Consider the following 24,047-nt stretch of genomic DNA (forward strand, 5'->3'; position numbering starts at 1 on the left):
ACTTCATTTTTGTGGTCGATTTACATCGAAGAATAAAAGAGGGAGTTCGCTATTAATCATAAATAAAAAGAAGTGTCACTTTTTATTTGGAACACATTATGAGACTTCTATTGATTAGAATAATCACTTTTATTATTGAAACAATTATTTTTATTCATAACAACGATCACTATTATCGTTAATTTTTAGTTATATGAACAGACACTTATAGCAGTGATTGTTATGTAAAAACAATATTTACTTGAAGTTCTTAGTTGATGAAATCATAGTTTTCAGTTTAATTAAATTTCGCTCAGGCTCGACCCAAATGCCAAATTTTATAAGTTCATCAAAAGCATTTTTCTAAGGTGGATGGCGATTCAAGTTGACATACATGATTTTTTCATCAACTAAAATTTAAACCATTCTTGTTGTATACTATAATCTGCAACCATAATCAGTGTAGTAGTAGTAGTTCCTACTAGGTTTTAACATTACTCCCAGAAAAAAAAAAATAGTATCTCGGATTCAATTCTGCCCAGATGTAAAGAATTGAGCCCGGAGAGACTAGTCTATCACACTAATATTAGAAACAGCCTTCCCCTCGTTAGCGTGTGCACCCGATGGAACTGTGGACTCGAAGCGTGTCATTCCTGGTAGTCTGTTCTTCCACAGAACATATTCCTGCAAAATCGGAGGCGTTATGTCAGTGAAAAAGAACAACCAATCCAATTGAGGGAAACATGAAAGCACTACTATATTGTTATAACACTTTCCATATCACTGAGCTTAAATTCTTACAATAAGCCAGTTAAGTTAAAATGATACAAGCAAAACAGATCATTTAGTTCAGTTAGAGCGTGCGAGGGTACAAGAGCCAATATACGAGGATTCATGTTACAAACATTATATGAGACCGCAGGTAAGGTCATGTACTCACAAAAAACATCCTTTACGTCGGTGCCTTTTCTTCTCCTTCTGCTTCTGTGGTGGCTTGATGACTACTCTAATAGCAGCATCAAATACTACTTTCACATTCTGCACATTGCAACAGTACTAGAATGTCATTGATCCACCACTCAACATTTGGAGATCATGAAAAAGATAACAGCATGAATTTGGTGGCTTGACATTTCAAGACTATGGCTTTCAATTAGTATCCTTTTACCGTGACATTCCATCTTCGGATGTCATAACCATGTCGATACTTTACAAACACGATTAATATTACTGTGGATGGATTTAAGTGACTCTGGCTGGGAGCTCGACATATATTTTTTTCCGGATAGGTTCCTACATCATATGATGTTCTAAGAATTGCTAGATTGTGAAGGAAATCCCATAAAGAGAACCACTTTACTTCTATCACATATTCTACCTGTTGTGTTTTTGAACTGCATTCGATATAGTAGGCAGCACCAATTTGCTTCCGGAGCTCCTCCCCCTGATCATGCATAACCCACCATCATTTCAAGATGTAAACAAAGTACAACAGGCATTAGTCGGAAATGAACAAACAAATACCTGTGCAGTGGTAACGGGCACCAATCCAGGATGATCAGCCAAGTAATGCTTATCCTCGCGAAGATCTGTTTTTAATATAACATAAACAGATGAACATATATATACAGCATCGGTGAAAGAAATATGAAAGCATGCAGAAAAGGTTCTGAGTCCCAAATCCCATGCCCACAACATATAACACAGAGAACACAGAGACAAAGGCAGCACATTAAGAATACTGAATAATGGTGTAACTGAACATTCTACAGTAACAAATTGAACAATTTTCTCAACACAACATACCTAGTTTGGTGCCAACTAAGACAATTGGAACCCCAGGAGCAAAATGGTTAAGTTCAGGGATCCACTGCCAAAATAATGACAAGTTAAATACCTAGTAGTGCAAGAAATGACAGACCACGAAACTTATAAAAAATCTCACTGCTCTACAATGATAATCACCTTCTTAAATATATTTTCGTAGCTTGCACGGCTAACTAATGAAAATGCCAAGACAAACACATCCCCTCCTCTGTAGCTCAGAGGCCTCAACCTATTGTAGTCTTCTTGGCCTGTTAACAAGATCAGACACCACACAAACTACTTTATTTTCATGATTCTTCTTTTCTCAAATGGAAGTCAGGAGCTTTCATGTTTTAAAGCTATATTCAATCAAAAGTTCAACTAATTACCTGCTGTATCCCAGAGGCCTAAGTTGACTGTAGTTTCTTCAACTACCACATTTGCACTGAAATTATCAAACACTGTTGGTATGTAGTCCTAATTTCCCCAAAAGAAACGAAATTAGAAGACTCGCCCAAGATTATTAAACAATCAGATCACGAATTTCAAGAAACATGCCCTTTTTTTGTTTTTGCATAAAAGGAAAGATGATAGAAACATAAAAAGCTGCAAATCCCAGAACTCCCACTAATTGAGAGAGAGAGAGGACTGACAGTGGGGAATTTGTTACTGGTGTAGCAAATAAGCATACAAGTCTTGCCAACAGCACCATCACCCACAGTCACACACTTGATGAATCTTGAAACGCTTGCAGGCATTGTAGCATCACCGTACACACACACCGGTATTCAAGAAAAGTGTTGAAATGGAAGTCAATGACAATATCCAAGAAAGCCTTGAGTAAAAAAAATAAACCTTTTCACGCCCGTGGTAGTTGGAATGGTTGGGGAATCAGCCTATATTATATTATATTATATGCGCCTTCATGAGAGAGTCAACTAAGCGTAGGTCACATGATACTTATCAATACAATAACCTCTTATCCTGACAGGGTTGTTGAAGATTGTAGATTGTGGTAATCAAATTTTAATCTGTGGCGCTTTAAAGACTGCCATTTTTGCCTCTGATTCATAATTGTATTGTTGCGCTGCATTAAACTCTGCTAAATATACCTAAAATTTGATTAGATGCGCACATTTATATACAATTTCTGGATATTTTTAGTCTATGTGGGGAGAAACTGAAACATTTGTCTGACAGTATTTAAGAATCCCATAAAATTTCTGGAACTGCCTCATCAGAGAGTGGGCCCGTCTAATTATTTTAAACAAACTTTTTTTTATTTTTATTACTACTAATCTAGTAATCTCAAATGTAAACTTTTTATTACTAGTTGTAAGATCGTATGGCTAAGTATAGTGGAACTTAATTTTTGTAATTCATTACGTTGAGGTTAGATGATACTGCGAAAATAAGTATTATCATAAATTACCTTAGAAATTTATATTTTTTCTTTTTATAGAAAGAGGAAATTGATTTTTAGAGAAAAATATTGGTCATGATTGTTGTTTCAGAAGGTCCCAAGATTTATTAAAACATTGTACATTATATATTGCAAAAGATTGGGCTCATGAGGTTTTTTTTAATTTGTTTGGTTTTTTTTTCTAATTTTTTTAGGAGGGCGCATGCTTCTTGAGTTGCTTGAATTGTGATTGTGCAAGTAATGAACCAATTTTCAGGACTAATAGGATGAAATTTGAAGGTAGCATCAATTGTTCCTCTATACAATGAAATAATCAAATAAGTGTATTTGTGAGCATATTTCTGATAATAAATTATATTTAATGCATATTTTCTTAATATAGCACAAAATCATGACGGTAGATGAGGACGGTTAGCCATTAAATTATCCTCTACTATAGACTTAGACTAGTCAAGATTTTGATGCCTACCTTGCTTCTAACTGAAGTTGTACATTTGTACCCATGTATTTATGTGCGTCCTTGCAAAAAGTTGAAACCTTAATCCTAAGGGTCCTCCATATTTCGATCCGACAGTATTGTGAGAGTATTCAATTAGAGTACGCAGTGCCTATTAAAGGGTAGGGCCATTAACCTCACATTTGTGTCTGAGAAATGTTGCAACTACACAGTAGTGAGAATAGATCCTTGCCCATTCTTGCAACTTTGTCCCTCTGGAATCGACTACGCTGCCCCTACAGGCAAAAATAAAAAATTAATTAAATTGGGATGGGATATTCCAATCAAATTTTAGGTTAATTTTATTCAAATTACGAGCTAATCACACTAAAACATTAGATTTCAGGTTAGCATGGGAATGTGCACATATTTTATACTTGCTCTGCATTAATATTAATATGGTGTATAAGAGGTGTTTTTAAGCCTGAAAAAAAATCTTTAAATTCGTCCATAGTGGCCTCCTGAAGGGAAGAGAGTATGCATAAAAAGGCAAGAAATCTAGGGTTTATGCATAACGGAATATTGGGTTCACTTGAGTACGAACTCAGTTGGTCGTTGGCTCGGGTCAGTTCTTCCAGGACACTCGTAAGTCGTAACGGGTCGTTGGGTTGGAGGATGGCAAACCCAACAGGTTACTTGGTTGCTTTTGTCTCAATTTCGACCCCAACTTTTGCACTTTGCATTTTGTACATATTTTAAGCCCATTTCTCATATTTTATTCCAGGGTTTTAAGGATATTCTTATTAACTCTGTTAACTGCTCCAACGGATATCAGGCAGAGCCATCCGGTCCTGAACCTATGGTCGAATCCTGAGCCATTGACGAAGAACATGTCATACTTTTCAGTGTGTGGATCGTTCACTGCAGCGTAGCCACAGGCCACAGCTACATTGGTCTAAAGATGGCACTGAGATGTTGGTAATCTCTTATTATTGCTTCTTTAAAATCATTGATAATTATTTGCAGAGTTTCTTGTTTTATTGACTCTAAAAGAATTTGGTCACACACTTTGGTAGGGAAAGGGCTCTAGTTATTAGGCTATATATGGTGCTATTAAAGGCATTATAATTTTAATTATAATAATGGCAGCAGTATTATTCATCCTATTGTTTTTTTAGACAATATTATCCCCCTAAAATTTCATCAACTCCACTATAACTCTTTTAATTAATACATTTAATCTTAGTTATTCATCATGCAACTCAAACATAAGAAAAACATCATAAATTCTAGGCAAAAACGATGATACCATTTGCCCCAAGAACAGAAAGCTTTATTTTGTTATAAATTTGATGGGAAACAAAGATTCATACCTAAATCAGCAGAAAGCTGCTTTGTCACAACAAACAAAGCTTCAACTTTCTACTGGCCTGTGTTGTTAACAGCAGCTTTTAAGAATCCATCGGGATCGCTCGCCCCAGGCAACAAACACGACTTCAGATAGACGAGGGAAGGATCCGACAACTTCTTCTCCTTGGCCGCGACACTGGCTAATCAAAGCACCTTCCTCGTCTTCATGACCTTTCACACACACACACACAAATCAGTCAAAACATAAGAAAGTGCTTCTTTTTCTGTAATTTTAGGTTTACCGGTGTCCAACATCGCCTTCTCCAACGAAGGTCCAGAGTGCAAAGGAGCAGGCCCCAGATAGTACTTGTTTGATATCGTATCTGAGTGGAAGTGAACCTATATCCGAGCCATGCTAAATTTGGTAAGGAAGAAAACCGCAACAGATTACTCACACTATAATAGTTGAAAGCACAACTCACACTCACCTTGTAGAACTATACAAGTGTTTTCTCGTCCTACTGATCACATTCTCTTCTTTCCAAATACGATATATATTTAATTTTATAATGAATTACACTTTTATCTTTGCATTAAATTTAGACTGTACATATGACGTATTTATTACACAGTTATTTTATTAATTGCATAACTTTAAATGTTATAGTACTATATTTTTGTTTTTCTCCTTATTTTACACAACTTTAAAAAAATGTGGCATAAATAATGGAATAGATAGAGTATTTATTGTATGATAAGTATCACTAAATGACGTATAAATATTTGAGTTGATTAAAATAAAAATATTTTTAAAGTAAACAATAGGAATCATATGTCACTTTATGCAGGTAGGAGGTATCATTTTATTATGGTGGACAATTGGATATTCACTCCTATCTGTATATAAACTTTGAGAAGCAGTGAAAAAGTATTTGTTAATATTCGTCATTTGGACTTTGGAAATTGAAAAATGAATACCTGAATAAATTGCGAATAATAGAATAATACTCTCTCCGTCCGTGAATAGGAGTCCCGATTCACTTTTACCATAAATGGTAATAGGGTCCAACCTTCCACTAACTCATTTCACTAACATTTACTTTAAAAGTTATATATACAAGTGGGACCCTCATTCCACTAACTTTTTTCCACATACTTTCTTAATATTTCTTAAAACCGTGCCGCCATGAAATGGAACTCCTAATGGCGGACGGAGGGAGTAATACTGAAATCGAAGAAGTTGAAGAGTGAATGAAGCACTATTTAGTTCTTACACAAGAATATACTAATACTAAATAAAATAGGCCTACTACCCCTTAACACCAACTCTCATACGGAAGAGGTAGGCTATCAGCCAATAAAACATAACCATCCCAGCCATGGCGACCAGCGAAGTGGGCACGATGGTCCCTGTTCCGCCGATTCGCACAACTTTGATGGACAGAAAATCTCTGACGAGGCAAATCGCGTTTCCACTGCAGCGATAGGTCTCCTTAGTCTCATACTGCGAACCCAGCAGCAGATTGAGGGTGTGTGAGGTGATGGAGATGTACATGATCCAGCTAATAAATATAGGAATGTGCTTCACGAAGTAGCCACTAGACAATAGGAAGATGAGCATGATCACGGTTCCAAGTGTGACGGCAGATACCTCGTCCATTACAGCTGCCCCAATGGCCAGGCCGAGCCCCTGTGAGCACATGACGCTGTAGAGAAGCACGAAGAGGCCCGAGAAGAAGGCTCCGGCTGTGTGCTTGAGGCCCGCCATGAAGTAGGTCATGGTATAAAAGATGGTTGGGAGGACTAGCTCCATGGGCAGGTCACCTAGGGTGAGGGCCATGAAGTAGGACGACAGCCTGTACATGCCAGATGCTCGCTCTTTCAAGAGCACCATGCGCTCTTGAGTGCACATGAAGATGGCCTCGAACATGGGGTAGAACCCACAAAACTCCGAGTAGAAAAATAGGAGTCCCACCTGCATTATTAATCATAAAAAGGGTTAGTGGCTACCAATACAATACGAGTAATTCTTTTCAAACTCAAAATTACCTATTACCTGGTCTTGCAAGTGGTTCGAGTCGGATTGCCACCAAAAGAGTCTAGTGAAAAGGACAACCACCAAGACTTGCACAATCTTGATTGTTGAAAAGGATCCAAACTTCCTTTCTTTAATACCCCTCCTAAGCAAGATTGAGAACTGATCCAACCATGGATATGACCAACGATTCAGTTTCCTATCATCGGTTGGAAGACCACTATCATCAACAATCAGCTCTGACCTCACAGTGGCTGATAGCTCTGTTTTATAAGCATTCACCAATCTTAGCTTAACCTCTTCTTGATCTTCATTTGAATCACTTGTTGCCACTCCTACAAGATATGCAACACATTTAGATTAATCCAATCTTTACACAAGAAAAAACAACAAATCTTACCATTTGCTAGATCCAACAAGAAATCGGTCGTGTTCATGGAAACCCCTAGGGCAAAGCCCACACTGGAAAAGTAGTCCAACACATCGGCTCCTTTGCCGAAATACACCGGATCCCCATTCGAGAGCAGAAGTACCTTGTTGAACAAATAGAAGAGCCTGCTCGAGGGTTGGTGAATTGGCATCACCGCTGTGCGTCGACCCTCATTGGCGAGCTCCCACAGCGTGGAAACTATCCTTTGAGCGGTGGTTGAGTCCAATCCCGAGGTTGGCTCATCAAGGAATAATAAGCTGGGGTTGGTAAGCATCTCTTGTCCGATGCTCACCCGTTCCTCATTCTTTTCAACATCTTTTCTCTCAATTTTCTCTTGCACACTACCCCAACTCAAATTCTTCATCAATTCTACACACCCACACTCTCATTCATCCATTGCATCTCAATTTTCAAGCTTTCATCCAATTCACTCCAACACAAGGTATGGATCCTAACTTTAATCTCTGAGTTTAGTTTCAATTCTTTCATGGATTTTGCTCTCTATTGTTGAAATTGTTCGGATGAAAAGCATGTTTTAGTATGGGGGATGAGTGTGACGATGTTTATACTTGTTTTTCATGGTTTTATTGTTGCGAAGGGTAGTGAATTGTTAGTTTTTGTTGGTGGATTCCCTCTTGTTCTTTATTGTTTATAAATTGCAATCATGTTCATAGCATTGAGAGCCTATTATTACTTCCATGAATTGCAATGCTTGTGTAGATTATACCGATTACTGTTTTGTTATGTCTATGTTGATACGTCTCTGCATGGGGGATTAATTCACGTTGGGGTGGATTATTATTGTTCCTTTGTGTTGAAGTTGTTTTACATGTTCACATACTACACTTTGGAACACTTATTGGTACAAACTTGCACATCTTTGTTGATTCTTGATATATGTTTGGTTGAGTGCAAGTTTGGGGGAAACCCTTGTTGTTTGTCTACTTGTTTGGTACTCTCTTAAGAGCTTGATTTGCTTTTGTAGGAAGATGACAATACGAGGGAAGCCTGAGAACGCGAAGAGCTATGGAATTAGCCTTCCGTTGGATGACCACAAGGCATTGTGGAAGAAGGTCTCGGCTAGAGACACGATGCCGCCTAGGTACCCTCACGAGCTTCCCCTCGCCACCTTGGGGATCATTGAAGATTTTTGGGCGTTGTGCGACGTCGGGGAAGGAAATGGCTTGAGCCACATGTTTGAAGGGAGGTGGTCGTCCTATAGGAAACTCACCCTCGAGTTTCTTAGCACCCTCATGGTGCACAAAAACCGTCGTTCTTGCATCCCCGAGTCGATAGATTTTCACCTCGGCAACTGCAACCGTTCCTTCTAAATGGAGGCTTTATGAGAGGTGTTTCAATGCTACAACCTCAATCCCGGGGAGGAAGTGGAGTACGGCTACTCCGATGTTTGGGGTGCATGACTATCGAGGGGAGGACTTCATCCCGGCTTATGCCAAGTCTTCATCCATCCGCAACCCCGTCGATACCTCCACCGGGCAATGACTCAATTGATGTTTGCTCGGACCGACGGTGGAAGTGTCTCCCAAACCGAGTTGGACGTGATGTGGAGTCTCCTCAACAAGAAGGGGATCAACTTTGGAATCCTCATCACCATCTATGTCGACAGCATCTCGAAGAAGGACGTGAGCACCATATGTTGCGGGGGCTTGATCACGGCGATTGCCGAACACCTCGGCATCCCAACCACGGACTTCACTCCGGACATGGCTGAGATGTTTTTTTTAATTAAATTAACTCTTATATAAGGGAGGAAATTACAAATAAACTCTTACAAATAAACTCATATACTATAGATAGGAGGAAATTACAACTGATCTCAAGAGGGCTCGAACTCGGTACCTCATGCAATAATGTCTAATCTCCTTGCCGCTAGGACAAAGGCTCTGGACACACATGGCTGAGATGTTTATCATCTATGAAGTGCTTTTTGCGATAGGGTTTTTGAAGACCGACTCAAATGGCCAAGCTTTCTTTCTCCAAGTGGAGCGGGATCACTTTCCCGTTCCAATCCCATATTTGACCAAGGTCGATACGTGGGATAATAAGGCAAATTGGAAGCTCGACACCGCCGCCCACCGGAGAGCCATTGAGGCTAATCCCATTCGACCCGGATGAAGGCTCCGCCTTCGATGCCATCGATCAATACCACGAGGGCGGAGAGCATTCGCATGCTCAAGAAAGTGGGGCGCCGCCGCAAGAAGAAGAAGAAGGAATCGCCGACGAGGGTGGCCGGATCCTCAAGAAGAATTCCAAGCCGGCACTTCCGCCCAACTAGGAGAGAAGTTCTCCTACATGCAAAATATGTCCAACACTTGAGACAACCGTTGGGTGGAACAACAACAAGTCAGCGCCTTTAATCAACAAGGTTGGGAGGCGCAAGGCGATAGGCGGGTGGCGGAGCAAGATTTTTGGGAGGCTCAAAGGCTCGCAGATGTGCAACAATGTCAACAAATCGCCGAGCTCCAAAGGATGGCAGCCGAGGCTCGAGAGGAGCGCCAAACCATGAGGGGTGATATCACCTATCTCATTGGCGCCTTTGAAGACCTCAATGTCTGTTTCCCTCCTCCCCAAGAATGATGAAGCCAAGCTCATGACTTTAAATGAGCAATTGTATCATTTGTTTTTGTTTTAAGACAATTTTATTTTTGTATTTTGATGATTTTTTGTTATGTTTTTTAGTATTTTTTTGTTTAATTTTCATTTTTGTGTTAATGAAAATTTTCGCAGGTTTCTGGACTTTCGCCAGCGACCTCTGCAGAGTCCGCAGCGGCCCGCTGGCCACCTATTGGAAAGGTTCTGACTCGCCGCAGCGACCGCTGGTGGACTCCCAACGACAGCCGCCCAAATACAGTTTCCAGCGCGATTTTTTCTAATTTTTCTAATTTTCGCCCCGTCCAACCACTACGCGAAAAAATTTCAAAGTACGTTTTATTTTTAGTAGTTACTCACATCCCTACCGACTCTACATACTTATTTTACACTTTGTTGTAAATAAGTTTGGGGGATGAAGTGGTGGACCGTGAGTTTAGGTTTTTGTTTTGGGTTTTTAGTTTAAGTTTTTATTTTAAAAACCCGAAGGTGAATCCATGTCATGAACTTAGCATGAAGAACTTAGAAACACGCATGCTTAGGGACACATTAGACCGAGTTGCCAGTGATATTTAATTCCATCTATGTTTAAGTATATCTTGACGTCTTGATTTGAAGGTTTGGTGAAAATGTGCATAATTAGTGAATTGCTTGTTCACCTTGAATCATGCTTATGCCTTGTGAGAATTGAGCCTTAAATTCTTTCTTGTGTGATTATCTACATTCATGTATATGTTTCTAGAACTTGCTCCTAGTCTGCCTAAGTTTATATAGTATTTAAGTTAATTTAGGAGGATGTTAGACCATCTTTTCTTAGCTACTTTATACTCAAATTTTCGACCCTCTCAAATTTTTCACTTTGGAGCCAATTTTGAGCCTTTAAGCATATTCTTTGGAAGCTAAATAAATGGGGATAATTCCTTGAGTTATTTTAGTTTTTTATACTCCCTCCGTCCCACGTTACTTGAGTCGTATTCCTTTTTGGGTTGTCCCAAATTACTTGAGTCATTTCCTTTTTAAGTAAAAATTAGGAAATTTTAATAAATAATTAGCTATAATTAATCTATCCCTTATTGTAATTAACAAATTAATCTCTCTGACACCCACCCACCCACCACTCGCCCGTAACATTCATTTTACACATTCTTCTTTCTCACTCTTCAATCATCCTCTTCAGTTTCTCTCTCTATTCGAATATTGAATCCCTAAATTTTGCCTCATCTATGCAAAAAATCTCTACATTCCAGAGGTAAACTCCTATTTTTCACATCCATCTTCGCGACTCTCTATATCTGAGAGGTGAAACCCTAAATTTTCATTGGGTTCTCTCTTTAGTCTCTCTCTTCTGCCTACTCTGTCCTCTTGGTTCTCTCAGATCTACCATGATCGGCTAGAGGATTTGTCAGGGTGGATGGATTAATTCATGTCTCCCACGCACGCCGATTATAAAAATTTGCATCTAGACGTTCGGTGATATTTTTGGTGAGATTCTAAAAATTTGCATGGTGAGATCTTTAAAATCCAGCATAGATTGACATAATTGTTGGGATGGATACGAGTGTTAGATTTTGTTTGGTTATGTTCTTGTGTTGTTTGTGCTTATCTAGACTTCTTACCACTTACTAACTGGATTGCTTTTCCACTTTCTTGTTGCTTCTCTGCAGCATTCCAATACCTTGTGCATCTCTGCCTTGATATCGAGAACTTAAGTTGAGCTTCCTTGAGTGTACCTCGTGGTGGTTTTCCTTTGATGCAACGTTCGAGGATGAATTGAACCACTTGGTTTCGTTGTTCCGAGGAGTATTCACGAGGCCTCATCCTCTCTTTTGTTTCTATTTTGATCTTTCCAGTTTGACGGGATGTGTGAATTTCGGATTATGTATTTATAGGCAGTAAATGCTTAAATTAGGCGCCAAGTCTGTAATTGTTTTGTTCTTTTGGTTCTGCCGCCATTTACAGAATTTGGGAGGTGGATTTGTAATCTATTTTTGGTTCTACCGCTAAGTAATGAAACTTTATTAGACTTGATTCGACTTTTGGTTCAAATAATTATGGATATATAAATTGAGTTGTAATCGCAGATTTAAAAAACAGCGCATAAAAATTAAATCAATACCCCTATTATAATTGAAACATCTAATCAACTAATCTACTTAATTAGACAACCCACTTAAAACACTAATCATCCATTTCTTAATCTCCGTGCCCAAAAGATATGCCTCAAGTAACTTGGGACGGAGGGAGTATCTTTTAAGGAATTGGAGAGATAAGGAGGAAAGTATAAAATGTAGTGTGCTCAATGTAGAAAAGTGCAAGTTGTGAAATAGAAAAATTCAAAATATTTGCTTGATCTAGAAAGGATGTTTATGAGAAGAATAGAAAAAGAAAAGAAAATGAAAAAGAAAGAAAGGTTATTTAATGAAAAGAAAAATCAAAGGATTGGAAAGTGAATTGAAGGAGAAAATTAAGTGTTAAAAGTGTTTTGGGTCTTAGAAAAGTGGAGTCAATTTAACTCTACTTGGGATATTTTTATTTTAAGTCACTCTTTAGCCAAATATTCCTCACCTACCAAAGAGCCTACATTACAACAAAAAGACATTTCGGGCTTTTGATGCTTAATCACATCTAGTAGAAGATGGATTAGATTTTGAGCAAGCCTATGGTAAACTTTGCATGATGCATGATTTGAGTGTTCATACACTTTACCTTTATACACTTTGAGAGTGAGAAAGAATCACTTCCCATCTTTGGAAGTTTGCCACATGTGAGTGCATGAATTCAAGGTGTTCCACGAGTTAGTAATGAAAGTGCACTAATAAGCATTGCTTGATTTGATTGCGTTAATTCATGCTTAATCTATTCTTCCATCTTTTGAGGCAATTACGACGTCTAGTCCTTGTGCATTCCGTGCGTCTATTTTGTGTCTTTATTGGTTTGTTCGAGGACAAACAAAAATGTAAGTTTGGGGGAGTTGATACGCTCGGATTTTGCACTATTTTATTTGGTCTGTTTTTAATGTCAAAATCACAATTCATGTTCATATTTTACATATTTTCTCTATTTTGGTATTTTGACGTGTTTTGTGAGATTTATGCATATTTGAGCCTAAAAACAAAGGAAAAGGTCGAAGTTGGATATCTGGAGCATTCGAGATGCTCAACGGTCCGCTGCAAAATGCACAGCGACCGTTGTGTCCCAACGACTGCTAAGCCAGTAGCGGTCCGCTCTGGAGAAAGTTGTGCTGAAAAGAAAAAGACGTCCAGCGACCGCTGGGGAGTGCGCAGCGACCACTCGAAGAGTTTCTGAAGCTACTGGAATATTCTTAGCGACCGCTACAACATAGTGTAGCGACCGCTATCCAAGAGGCAGAGGCTACGGATCAATGTGCAGCGACCGCTGGCCAAGGTGCAGCTGCCCGCTGCAAAAACGAAGCGCACGAATTTGACCTACTTTCTCTCCAAGATTTACCAAACTTAACCACTTTTTGCCTTAATTGATGGAGCTCGATTTTCCCTCTATAAATACCCCATAAAACCTCTTCATTATCATCTTCTTTTTGCCATTTAATTCTAGAGCATAAAATTGAGAGAGTTCTTCATTGTGCAAGAGGTTGAAGAAGGAATCAAGAGAAGATCAAGGCTACAAGGATTCAACCTTTGGGTTTTATTCCTTTAGTTCTTATGCTCACTTTGTTTTCCCTTCATTCTATGTTTTTAGCTTATTCAATTATGTGTAACTAAATTCATACGATTCTAGGGATGTGTTAGTGACGATTTTGGTTATACAATTCCGTTTTGCTATTTAATATCCGTTTTGTTTTTACTTTGTTTCTTCCTTAAGTTGTTGGATAATGCTTCACGTTTGAGTGACACATTCTGTGATGAATTAATATAACTTGCTACATAATCGTGAGAGGAGGTTGGCGAGTTAGATCCACTTAGTAGACACTACAATTGGCTTCACTTAAAACGACACTGTTAATTGAGAGTGAGGACTTTTCAAGGGTCTTAGGAGCTTTTAGGAGTTACGGATCTAGGATTGACAACCCTAGTGTTAGTAATCTACGCTTGTACCGCATGGGCAAAACTTATGTGACTTGTTCTATCGAAGTATAAACTGTGCTATAGTATTGTAATTGGAATTTGTATAACCATAACTTTGAACGCAAATGCCTAGAATTCTCTTATCTCTTATACTTTTACCTCTTTAATTATTTGCAATTAGTTGTTTTATTGCTTTCAAATTGCTTTTAGTTTTCAAAATTTCCAAAATTCTCGTTTTTCCAAATAGTGAATGAAGCTTAGTAGAAGGTAGCCAGTCTGTGACTTTATTCCCCATGTTCGATATCCGGTACTGACCTTTAGTTATACTATATATACTCTGTATACTTGAAGGTTTATTTAGTGCTAATAAAAAGTGCATCAAGTTTTGGCGCCGTTGCCGGGGAATACAATCACTTTGTGATTGCTTTCTGTTTTTAATTTATTTAGTTTAATTTTTGTTTTGTCTTTTTCATGTAGCGTATGCGAACGCGTTCTGGGAAGGACATCTTAGAGCCGCTCGATCTCGAACTTAAAAAGGACACGTAGGAAAATAAGAAGTGATCGAACCACAATGGATGATGAGACTAGAGTTGAGTTGGAAAGGCTGCAAGACCAAGTAAAGCAGTTGATGGACGAGAAGATTGCCCGAGAGGCCCAAGAAAAGAAAAATAAGGAGATAGTTCATGTTATGCATATATTTAATCACGGGAACATGATCACCTTTCTCGAAGGTCCTCGTGTAGATGATAATAATTTTGAGCTGCGAATATCCCTTATACAAACGGTTGAGCAGCATCCTTTTGCAGGTAGGGCTACAGAGGATGAAAACCGCCACCTCTCGAAGTTTGTGGAGATTGCAAACACGCTGAAATTGAATGGTGTCGACGACGACGCCATTAGGCTAAGACTATTTCCCTTTTCATTAACAAATTATGCTAAAGAGTAGTTTGAGTGTTTACCTACAGAGCCTTGCTATGTAGGTATATATTAATATATATATAGAGTTGTGATCAATGTCGAACCAATTTTAAAGACCGAACTAGAGACCAAATCTGGGCCATTAGATCTAGCTTTTTTTGATAAGATGTGTTGGTGTGTAAATTTTTCGGTCTTCATTACAAGCCCATTTTACTTCATTGTATAGGTTTATTACTTCATTCCGTACGTAATACCTTGAAACTACAACATGTTTTTACTTTCTTCCAGTAGGTTTTGAAATGATTCAACATATGTTTCATTTGAATTCATTGACCTGAGTTTTTACTTTATTTACATTAAAAAATGCAATTTATTCAAGTGCGTTTATTACTTCATTCAGAAACGTTATTACTTCATTGGATAAGGTTTTTACTTCATTCCAGTAGGACTTCAAATGCTTCTACACATACTCCATTCCAATAATTTATTACATCATTCCATATGTGTTTATTACACCATATCAGCATTGTGGCGGTGGTGATAGATATTGTAGAGAGAAAGAACGGCACGCGACGGCGAAACCGCATTTACGTACTGGAATGAAGTAATAATCCTACTGGAATGAAGTAAAAACCTACTAGAATGAAGTTAAATCTTCGTAACATGTTAGTATGACTTATTTACCTTCGGATGAATTAAAATAGGCTCGTGATGAAGGCGAAAATAATTGATAAATTTGTGTCTCTCATCCATAAAAAACTAGATCTAAAAACCATAATTTGGTATGGTTTGGTGGTTCGGTCTTTAAGAGTGGATTTGTGAATAATGGGACTATATATATATATATATATATATATATATTAATTTAAGTATCGTGCATGTCCAAACTTCAAAAACCGAACAAAACCGACAAAACCGAAATTACATGAAAAAACAGAAAAATCGAAAAAAAACATATATATATATATATTAATATATATAATATATTTTATTTTATATAATAGAATATATATCTATAAAATATAAATTAATAGAATATATATAATATATATTATATAGAATATATTAAAAGAATATATATATATAATATTATATTTAAAATATAATTCGGTTATTTGGTTTTTCGGTTTTTTTTCCGCCCGAACCAAACCGAACCGAAAAACCAAAATTTTTGTATTTTCAAAACTGAAACGAACCGAACCGAAAAACTGAAAAAACCGAATCGAATTTTAGAATTTCGGTTTGGTTTGGTTCGGATATTCGATTTTCGATTTTTTTGCTCACCCGTAACTAATCGCTTTATTTAATGATACTAATACTAGTAAAAAGAAGGGTGTGGTTCTCTCCACTCTCATCGATGCGACTTTGTTCAATACTACTCCCTATATAAGAATTTTGGAGAGGTTATCAATTGTAAAAATTGACGTACATATTTCCATGCTTGGTGGATTAACGGAGCGGATCTCCTACTCCACACTCACAACTTAATAAAATAATTCCACCATCACTTAATCATCACTTATATATTTATAAGATTATTTTATTAAGTTGTGAGTGTGTGGAGTAGGAATAGTATAGGAATGGTGGAGGAGATCCGCTCCGGTGGATTAAGGGTAAAAAAAGAATCAATACTACAGTTCGGCGACGGTCATTTATTTCACACTCAGTCCAATTTATGTTGTACAGTGTACATATGGCGTCCTTGTTTTTTCCCTTAAAATATAATATTATTCGTGTTAAAGTCAATAATTTACCGCATATCTGACGGATTCAATTTCACATAAAAGTTAGGTGCTTTTAAATAGAAAAACATATAGTGTATCATCGATTCATCGCACACAAATAGCACGTTCACATCATCAAACTAATAAGTACTAGTACTACTCGCTCTAACTGTAGCCAAAACCATCATCACAGATGTTTGATTCTTTATATGTAATTCCATACTTTCATCTGAAACCAAGATGAACTGCGTGCCAATTTGATGTAAACTTGTCCTAGATTTGTGTACAAGTGCACCTTAATTTCGTTTGCCTTGTTTATACGACGTTGAATTGTTATATGTATGGTTCGGCCTTTTTAGTTGAGAATTATAAGTTCTCGATATCGATAGCCCAAAATATAATGGGTCGTTCCACTTCTATCTAACTCAAGTGTTGAAGATGAAGAAATCTTGATCCATCAATATATTGAGCATCAAGACTAAAATTTTAACACAAACTAAAATTGGAAAAAAAAAAAAGAAAAAGAAATAAGCTACGGAGCTCGCAGCAATTACAAAGCAGTCCTTCACTAGTATACAGTTCTCTCGAATCTGCATCTCTCATCGCTGCGCTAAACTCATTCCTAATTGTTTCGCGGTATGTCTTCTGCTACTGGTGTAATCACTGTTTTACCTATTGATATGTGAATCTTCCTATATATACTTAATAGATGGGCTCTGTGCAAAATGGCTACTGAACTCAGGGGTTATGGTAGGGTTTAACTTTAATCCCCTTTTCTCTATGAATTCTCAGTTCCAAATCACTGAATCGTTTTGATTTAGTAACAATAAATTGGCACAATGTGTCAATTTAAACAGGGTGCGGGTATTCCACTTCCAATCCTATCATTTTTGTTCCGCTCGACATAATTTTGCCGTGTTATCTTAATTTCAATATCAGTTGTTCAGATTGCTGTCTAGATTTGCGATTTTAGGTTTTTTATTGCTTTACTTGTTTCCTGTAGATAATCGTTAGATTTGTAAAATACCAATGTTCTTGACGAGGGTGTTTGGGAGGGCACTCTTTGGTGCTGCAGCCAAATCCGAGGCCACAGTTTCCGCAGCTGCGGCTTATTCTACTGGTGCACGCAACCCGCTTGAGGAATTCTTTGAGGTCGATAGAAAGCCAGATGATGAGAAGCCTGTTGTCTATGGTAAAATTAATATGTTTCCTTTATAGTATATGCTTTAATAGCTTTTTTTTATTAGTATTATTTTCATTATCTTTACTGCGAAAGGTATTTCTCTCTTGGACTTGAGAAATGACAATCTGATAATTTTGTTAAGCTGGTTGGTTGATAAGCTTAGTTGAAGATATCCATTGAAAATTTCTCTCGCCGGATTTTACGACTTTGGTCCATGTTGTTGAATGTTGATCTTTTTCTGAGGTTAGCCGTTAGCCTGACCAGTGTGACCTTGGACCGTAGCTTGCTTGTGATAAAAATGGTGAAACCTTTGGTCCTGTGAATACAATGCAACAGAATTGTACATACTAGCTCATTTAAATGAGTTTCGATACCCACTTTTTTTCTGTTACTAGAAGGTTTGTATTTTACAACATATCTACATCTCAAGTACTCCCTCCATCCCACTTTAGGAGTCCCGTTGGAATATTCCATAAATGGTAATAGGCCCCACATTCCACTAACTTTTTTCCACTCACATTTTATTATAAAACTAATGTATAAAAGTAGGACCCACATTCCATTATCTTTTTTCACCAACTTTCCTTTATATTTCTTAAAACCTGTGCCGAACTCAAATGGGACGTCTAAAGTGGGACGGAGGGAGTATTTTGGAAGCTTTGACAGACTCAGTTCAAAGTAAAGAATGTTTTGAAATTGTAATGCCTCTATTTGCATGTAAATTTTCTTAAGAAAGATTTCTGTTTGTTTATTTGGATATTTAGAAATCCTGTATTCATACTTTGAACAGATAAGTGTTGCAAAAAATGAGTTACCTTTCAACTTTTTTTTAGGGCGGAGTTGGAAGGCTTCCGAACTTCGTCTCAAGTCTTGGGACGACCTTAATAAGCTCTGGTATGTTCTCCTGAAAGAAAAGAACATGCTAATGACTCAGCGACAAATGCTGAATGCTCAGAACTTGAACTTTCCCAGTCCCGAGCGTATTTCAAAGGTTTACTTTTTTTGTTTGCTTCAATGTTGAGTTTATACACTATTTTATTATTCTTGAATCCTGATATAGTCTACTGCAATTCTCCACCATCTTCAGTTTTGAAATCTATATATATGATATGTTGGCAATTGACTACGTGCAATTCATGCGTGTTTTTTGTCAGTGTATTAGTTGCATCTGGTAAGCTGATAGCTTGATTGCTTGTCCTTATAGGATTTTTGCTTCTTGTCGTTCTATTTCTCGTGCTTAATTATACTTTTGATTAAACAGGTACGCAAGTCAATGTGCCGAATCAAACATGTCCTAACTGAAAGAGCCATTGAAGAGGCGGATCCTAGGAGGTCTGCTGAGATGAAGAGAATGATCAATGCCTTATAACTTCCAATTTCGTGTTCGGTGTTTAACTGAATTCATTGATTACTTGATAGGTCCTTTTGTCTGAGTGCAAGTAATCTCTCAACATTATGGATTATTTTGCTGCAGCATATTAGTCATGTTTCATCTTTGGAGGCGTTTATAGATGAGAAATTAAACCCTTCTGAGTGTTGACTGACTTATTAATATATATTCATTACATTATTTATTTCTTTATTATTTTGTGTCCAGTTGAAGGATGTCTGTTTGGCATGAATCTGGCCTAATTTGATTCTTGATATTTAAAAAATCGTTTGGTTTTTTCGTCTAAGAAAGAGAGTAATAAGGATCTAAAAAATAAGGAGAGCAATGTAACTTTACATGACTCTTAAATGAGAAAAAATGGATAAAGTAATGGATATAAACTTTCTATTTTTTGAAATGAGACTATTTTTTAGGACATTCTAAAATGGCAAAATGACACTATTTTTTGAAATATAGTTTTTCTTTATTTTTTTCATATTTCAAAATTCTTACAAGTAGTATTTACTTATTTAGATTATTTTATTTAAATATAAATTATAATGATAACGATGATATTATTATTATTATTATTATTATTATTATTATTATTATTATTATTATTATTATTATTATTATTATTATTAGTATTATTATTTTTTCCCTTAGTCGTGGAGACAGGGCGATAAGAGTGGGTGTAGGGGGTTGGGGGCTAACGATCCCTCCGCTTAAGATTGTAGTGAGAGTAAGACCGGTGGTTTATAGGGATGGATCATGGAAGGAAGAATGATTCTCTTAAAAGGAAAATGGAAAAAATAAAAAAAAAATTGTTTATTTTAACAAGAAAATGTTTCAATTCATTGGCCGCTTCGTTTGCGTGTGATTTTTCATCAGCCACAACAGCCATGATTTCCCTGAAACCATGAGTCCTTGAAGATCCATTGAGAATTAAGGTTAAAATTCATGATTTCTTATCGATTTTTTACGGGATATACTAAAATTTAATCGAAACTCATGATATTAAAGGTAATTTGGCTTGTAATTTAATGCTTTTATGTAATGTATTATTGAAAGTCGCACATTATTGCTCTAGTACGGATCAATGACAACTTGAAATTTAATGTTGCAATTTAAAAGAGTCCAGGGTTACTTGCTTATTTTGTACTCTATCTAACTCATGATAATTCTATATTTGATACTACTCCCTCCGTCTCATAATAATTATCACTTTTGATTATAGAACTAGTTTTAAGAAATATAAAGAAAAGTTGGTTGGAAAAGTTAGTGGAATGTGAGACTCATTTTTTAATATTGATTTTATAATAAAATGTGAGTGAAGTGAGTTAGTGGAATATGAGAACTACTTACCCTTTATTGTAAAAATGAAGTGTGAGAATTATCGTGAGACGGCCGAAATAGAAAAAAATAATGGGACTGAGGGAGTATATAAGTTTCAAAATTTATGATTCAAAATTACAACATGAAGTTTTTTTTAATATTTGATAGGCTACATTATTATTATTAGGTGACAGTGACACATACTGGTATGCAATCAATTTACAGCAACACTTGAACCCGACACAATCTTTGGAAAAGTAAAAGTCTTTAATAAAGCTTTATTACCTAACCTTTCTTTTTTGATAAAGGAATTGTGAATAATAGCGAAAGGGCAAAACCATATTTTAAGGAAAAAGTCCAATTATATGATTGTCCACAAAATCAAATGAATATAAAGTGAAGAGTAATTGGGCCAACAACTTTGTTTTATGCATAACTTTCCGAAAGCACTTCTTCACGTGGGAGATGATGATCCAGGTTTCATGAACTGTACCTACAGACAACCTTAATGCCACGTCATGCAACAGTGCTTACCTGACAAAAAAAATTGATCTACCGAAATTGCCCTCCAGTATGCAACACCGGTGATTTTACCGCTGTAGAATGGGGTATGGATTGGTCGGCGCACTTAGGCCATCCACAACGCTGTTTCTATACCGTTCTTTAAATCACTATTTAAGGGCCCCACTGTACTTTTTTACTTCATTCCTTAACTAAGGAACGGAACCTGCAACCATCCGTTCCTTAACCGTTCCTTAAATTACTATTCATTCAATTTCATTTTTTTTTATTTCCAACCCAATTCAATTTAAATAAACACACTTTATTAAAAAACAAACACACTTTATTAAAAAACACACAACATTAAAAAAAATTTAAACTTTTAGAAAAATAAAAATTGGGGTGGAAATATAGAGGAATAGATGTGTGTTTGTGATTGAAATGAGTATAAAATAGGAGTATTTATAGAGTAAATAAATAAAAAAAAATAAAAAAAAATACAAAACGGATATAAAAAAACGGTCACATTACCGTTGCAAATTTTTTTTTTATTAAATTCCAATTTTTTTAAAAAAAAATTGAATTATTGCGTCACCGGGACGAAGCCTACTCGCGGGGCAGCGAGTGGGCTTCACGCGTCGAACGGGAGGTCGCCACGTCGCCTCGGCGCGTGGCGGAACGTTTCGTTCCACGTTCCTCCGGAACGGAACGCGGCACGGCATAGGAACGGCATGGGCACGGAATGGCGACGGAACGAAGCCTGCAACGCGTGCCGCCGCGGAACCGTTCCGCCGGAACGGCATAGGAACCGCAACGGCACAGCGTTGCGGGTGCCCTTAGGGTGTCCACAATAATTAGAGCATTCACAACCGTGCTCTGCCCCGACCCCACTTTTTCTGCCTGCTCTCTGGCAAGAGCACAACACCCACAACTGTGCTCTTCCGCAAGGACGAGCACAATTAATTTAAAATTCAATTACACAAAAACATTTCCATAATACTAAAATTCATTAAAAACCCACAATAAATATTACAAATTACAAATAAAATAAAAAAGACATATCCTAAAAATTAAAAATTACATAATTAAAATCATAAAAATTAAAAATTACATAATTAAAAAAACTAAAAATTAAAAATTACATAATTAAACTCCTAAAAATTAAAAATTACATGATTATTGGCTAATATTACCCGAGGAAGACTACGCATCCGGCGGCACCAACCCTAATTGTTTTTTTAGACCCAATATTATGTCCTCGTGCGTTTGAAGTTGCGTGGGGGTCATAGTTGACCTATCGGCCATATTGAGTTGGGCTAAAACGGCCCTCAATGAGTTGTTCGGGGGTGGAGGTGGAACATAGGGTGCGGGTTCGGGGGCGGGGGCAGATGGAGTCGCGGCGCGTCGGGAACCGCTTGGTCCGGCGTCGGCGTCGGGAACCGCTTGGCCCGGCGTCGGGGCTACCCAAGTTAGCTTCGGCGAGTTGGCTAGCCACTTCTTCGCCGGCGTCGGATAGAGATGCCGACTGTGACCGTTTGGAGGAGCCGCTAGAGGAGGATGTTACGCCTCCCAGATACTTCGGGTGCGTCCTCGTTTCCTGCCAAACATTTAGGTACTTGAACGACTTACCGTTCATGGATTGGTAGGTGCTCAGCGCCGCAGTGATGATGTCGACCTCGCTCCGGCCGCTCCCGGCATTCCGCGACTCCTGGAGGAAATAGCCATTGGACTTGCCAATTTCGTCGTTGGCTCGGCCGATGCAGTTGCGCACCATACTCTCGTTGCGCTCGATCGTTCCCGGCGGCCGGTTTGCATTGTACCGCCGAGAGACGTGCCACCAAAAGTGATCGCCGGATTGGTTCGTGCCAACCACCGCATCTTCGGAGATTTCCAGGTACGCCTTGAACAATCTATCCATCTCCGCCGGTGAGTACGGTGTGCGGACACCGGCGCGAGATGGAGGAGTCGGAGTTTGGGAAGGGACGGGAGGCCTAGGCTCCGGTGTCCACCCGTATCGCCCATCGGAGGCACCTTGTTCGTCGACCGGGTATGGCCGGTAGCCACCCGGAACGCCCGAATCTTGGGTGAGAGGAGGGGCCGAATAGTCCGTTTCCGGACTAGGAAACAGTTGTGAACCGAACCATTCGGGGTTCCAACCGTGGGAGCCCATAGGGTTATCGTCTTGGCCGGACATAGTGATGTTGTAGGGTATGAGAGAATGAAGATGAAAATGGGTATGAGAGATTGAAGATGAAAATGAATATGAGAGAATGAAGATGAGAATTGTGTAGTTTGATGTGAAATTTTGGGAGTGAAATTGGGGGTATTTATAGATGAAAGTGTGTATTTTTGGGGTAAAAAAATGAAAAAAAAATAAAAATTGGAAAAAAACGGTTATAAACGAATATATTTTTTTTGGAGGGGAATTTTTTTTTATCGATTTTTTTAATTAAAAACCGATTTTTTAATTAAAAAAATTTAAACACAACGGCTATGCCGTTGACGAATGCATCGAGCAGCGCCGTGCCAGCGGCGCGAGCACAGCGGCGACGGGTAGCGTCCGTGCCAGTGGCGCGGACGGCCGTGGCGACGGCCGCCACCGTTGTGGATGCTCTTAAGCCCATAGAGGTGCTCGATTTGGCCAAGGCCAATAAACTTGGCCAGGCCACAAAAAAAGTTGTGCACCACAAATTAATTATTTTTTATATTTTTTTCATTTTTTGTATATTTTTGAACTCCTTATCAATCATTTGTTGAAACTCATCGTCGAAACTCATTTTTTGAAAGTAGAATTGTGAATTGAGATAAATTGAAAAGAGTGAAGATTGGAATGGGTAAAAAAATGGAGAGAAATGAGTTTATTTATAGAATTAAGAAAATTAAAATAAAATAAAATAAAAATAAA

The 24,047-nt window shown here is 37.8% G+C and overlaps 3 protein-coding genes and 2 long non-coding RNA genes across 7 annotated transcripts; 2 read left to right on the plus strand and 3 right to left on the minus strand.

Annotated features, from left to right (window-relative positions):
• Nucleotides 1-364: 364 nt before the first annotated feature.
• LOC121805876 (rac-like GTP-binding protein 3) lies at nt 365-2,846 on the minus strand. 2 transcript variants are annotated; one of them, XM_042205910.1, is made up of 8 exons: nt 2,439-2,832; nt 2,175-2,262; nt 1,945-2,054; nt 1,786-1,849; nt 1,504-1,568; nt 1,358-1,423; nt 920-1,017; nt 365-663 (listed from the first exon to the last, which is right to left on the minus strand). In XM_042205910.1, exons 1-8 carry the CDS (start codon nt 2,541-2,543, stop codon nt 627-629), a joined length of 633 nt encoding a protein of 210 aa, XP_042061844.1. In that variant the 5' UTR covers nt 2,544-2,832; the 3' UTR covers nt 365-626. The 2 variants fall into 2 exon arrangements, with proteins under 2 accessions (XP_042061844.1, XP_042061845.1); XM_042205911.1 differs by lacking the exons at nt 365-663; nt 920-1,017 and adding an exon at nt 1,024-1,272 and having other exon boundaries at nt 2,439-2,846.
• Nucleotides 2,847-3,196: 350 nt separating this feature from the next.
• LOC121805880 lies at nt 3,197-5,443 on the minus strand. Its single transcript, XR_006051546.1, has 3 exons — nt 5,297-5,443; nt 5,018-5,225; nt 3,197-3,940 (listed from the first exon to the last, which is right to left on the minus strand). It is a non-coding gene; the product is annotated as an uncharacterized LOC121805880 (long non-coding RNA).
• A 782-nt stretch (nt 5,444-6,225) lies between these two features.
• LOC121805877 (ABC transporter G family member 9-like) lies at nt 6,226-7,844 on the minus strand. The gene is made up of 3 exons (XM_042205912.1): nt 7,430-7,844; nt 7,051-7,364; nt 6,226-6,969 (listed from the first exon to the last, which is right to left on the minus strand). Exons 1-3 carry the CDS (start codon nt 7,821-7,823, stop codon nt 6,304-6,306), a joined length of 1,374 nt encoding a protein of 457 aa, XP_042061846.1. The 5' UTR covers nt 7,824-7,844; the 3' UTR covers nt 6,226-6,303.
• Nucleotides 7,845-10,269: 2,425 nt separating this feature from the next.
• On the plus strand, nt 10,270-12,102 carry LOC121805878. Its single transcript, XR_006051545.1, has 2 exons — nt 10,270-10,401; nt 11,734-12,102. It is a non-coding gene; the product is annotated as an uncharacterized LOC121805878 (long non-coding RNA).
• A 5,143-nt stretch (nt 12,103-17,245) lies between these two features.
• On the plus strand, nt 17,246-19,519 carry LOC121802236 (39S ribosomal protein L47, mitochondrial-like). 2 transcript variants are annotated; one of them, XM_042201855.1, is made up of 4 exons: nt 17,246-17,390; nt 17,758-17,946; nt 18,771-18,928; nt 19,199-19,519. In XM_042201855.1, the coding sequence occupies exons 2-4, from the start codon at nt 17,784-17,786 to the stop codon at nt 19,304-19,306; spliced, it is 429 nt and encodes a 142-aa protein (XP_042057789.1). In that variant the 5' UTR covers nt 17,246-17,390; nt 17,758-17,783; the 3' UTR covers nt 19,307-19,519. The 2 variants fall into 2 exon arrangements, with proteins under 2 accessions (XP_042057789.1, XP_042057790.1); XM_042201856.1 differs by having other exon boundaries at nt 17,370-17,504.
• The last annotated feature ends 4,528 nt before the right edge of the window (nt 19,520-24,047 follow it).

This window comes from Salvia splendens, chromosome 5 (assembly GCF_004379255.2).
Source record: "Salvia splendens isolate huo1 chromosome 5, SspV2, whole genome shotgun sequence".
NCBI classification, from domain to species: Eukaryota; Viridiplantae; Streptophyta; class Magnoliopsida; order Lamiales; family Lamiaceae; genus Salvia; species Salvia splendens.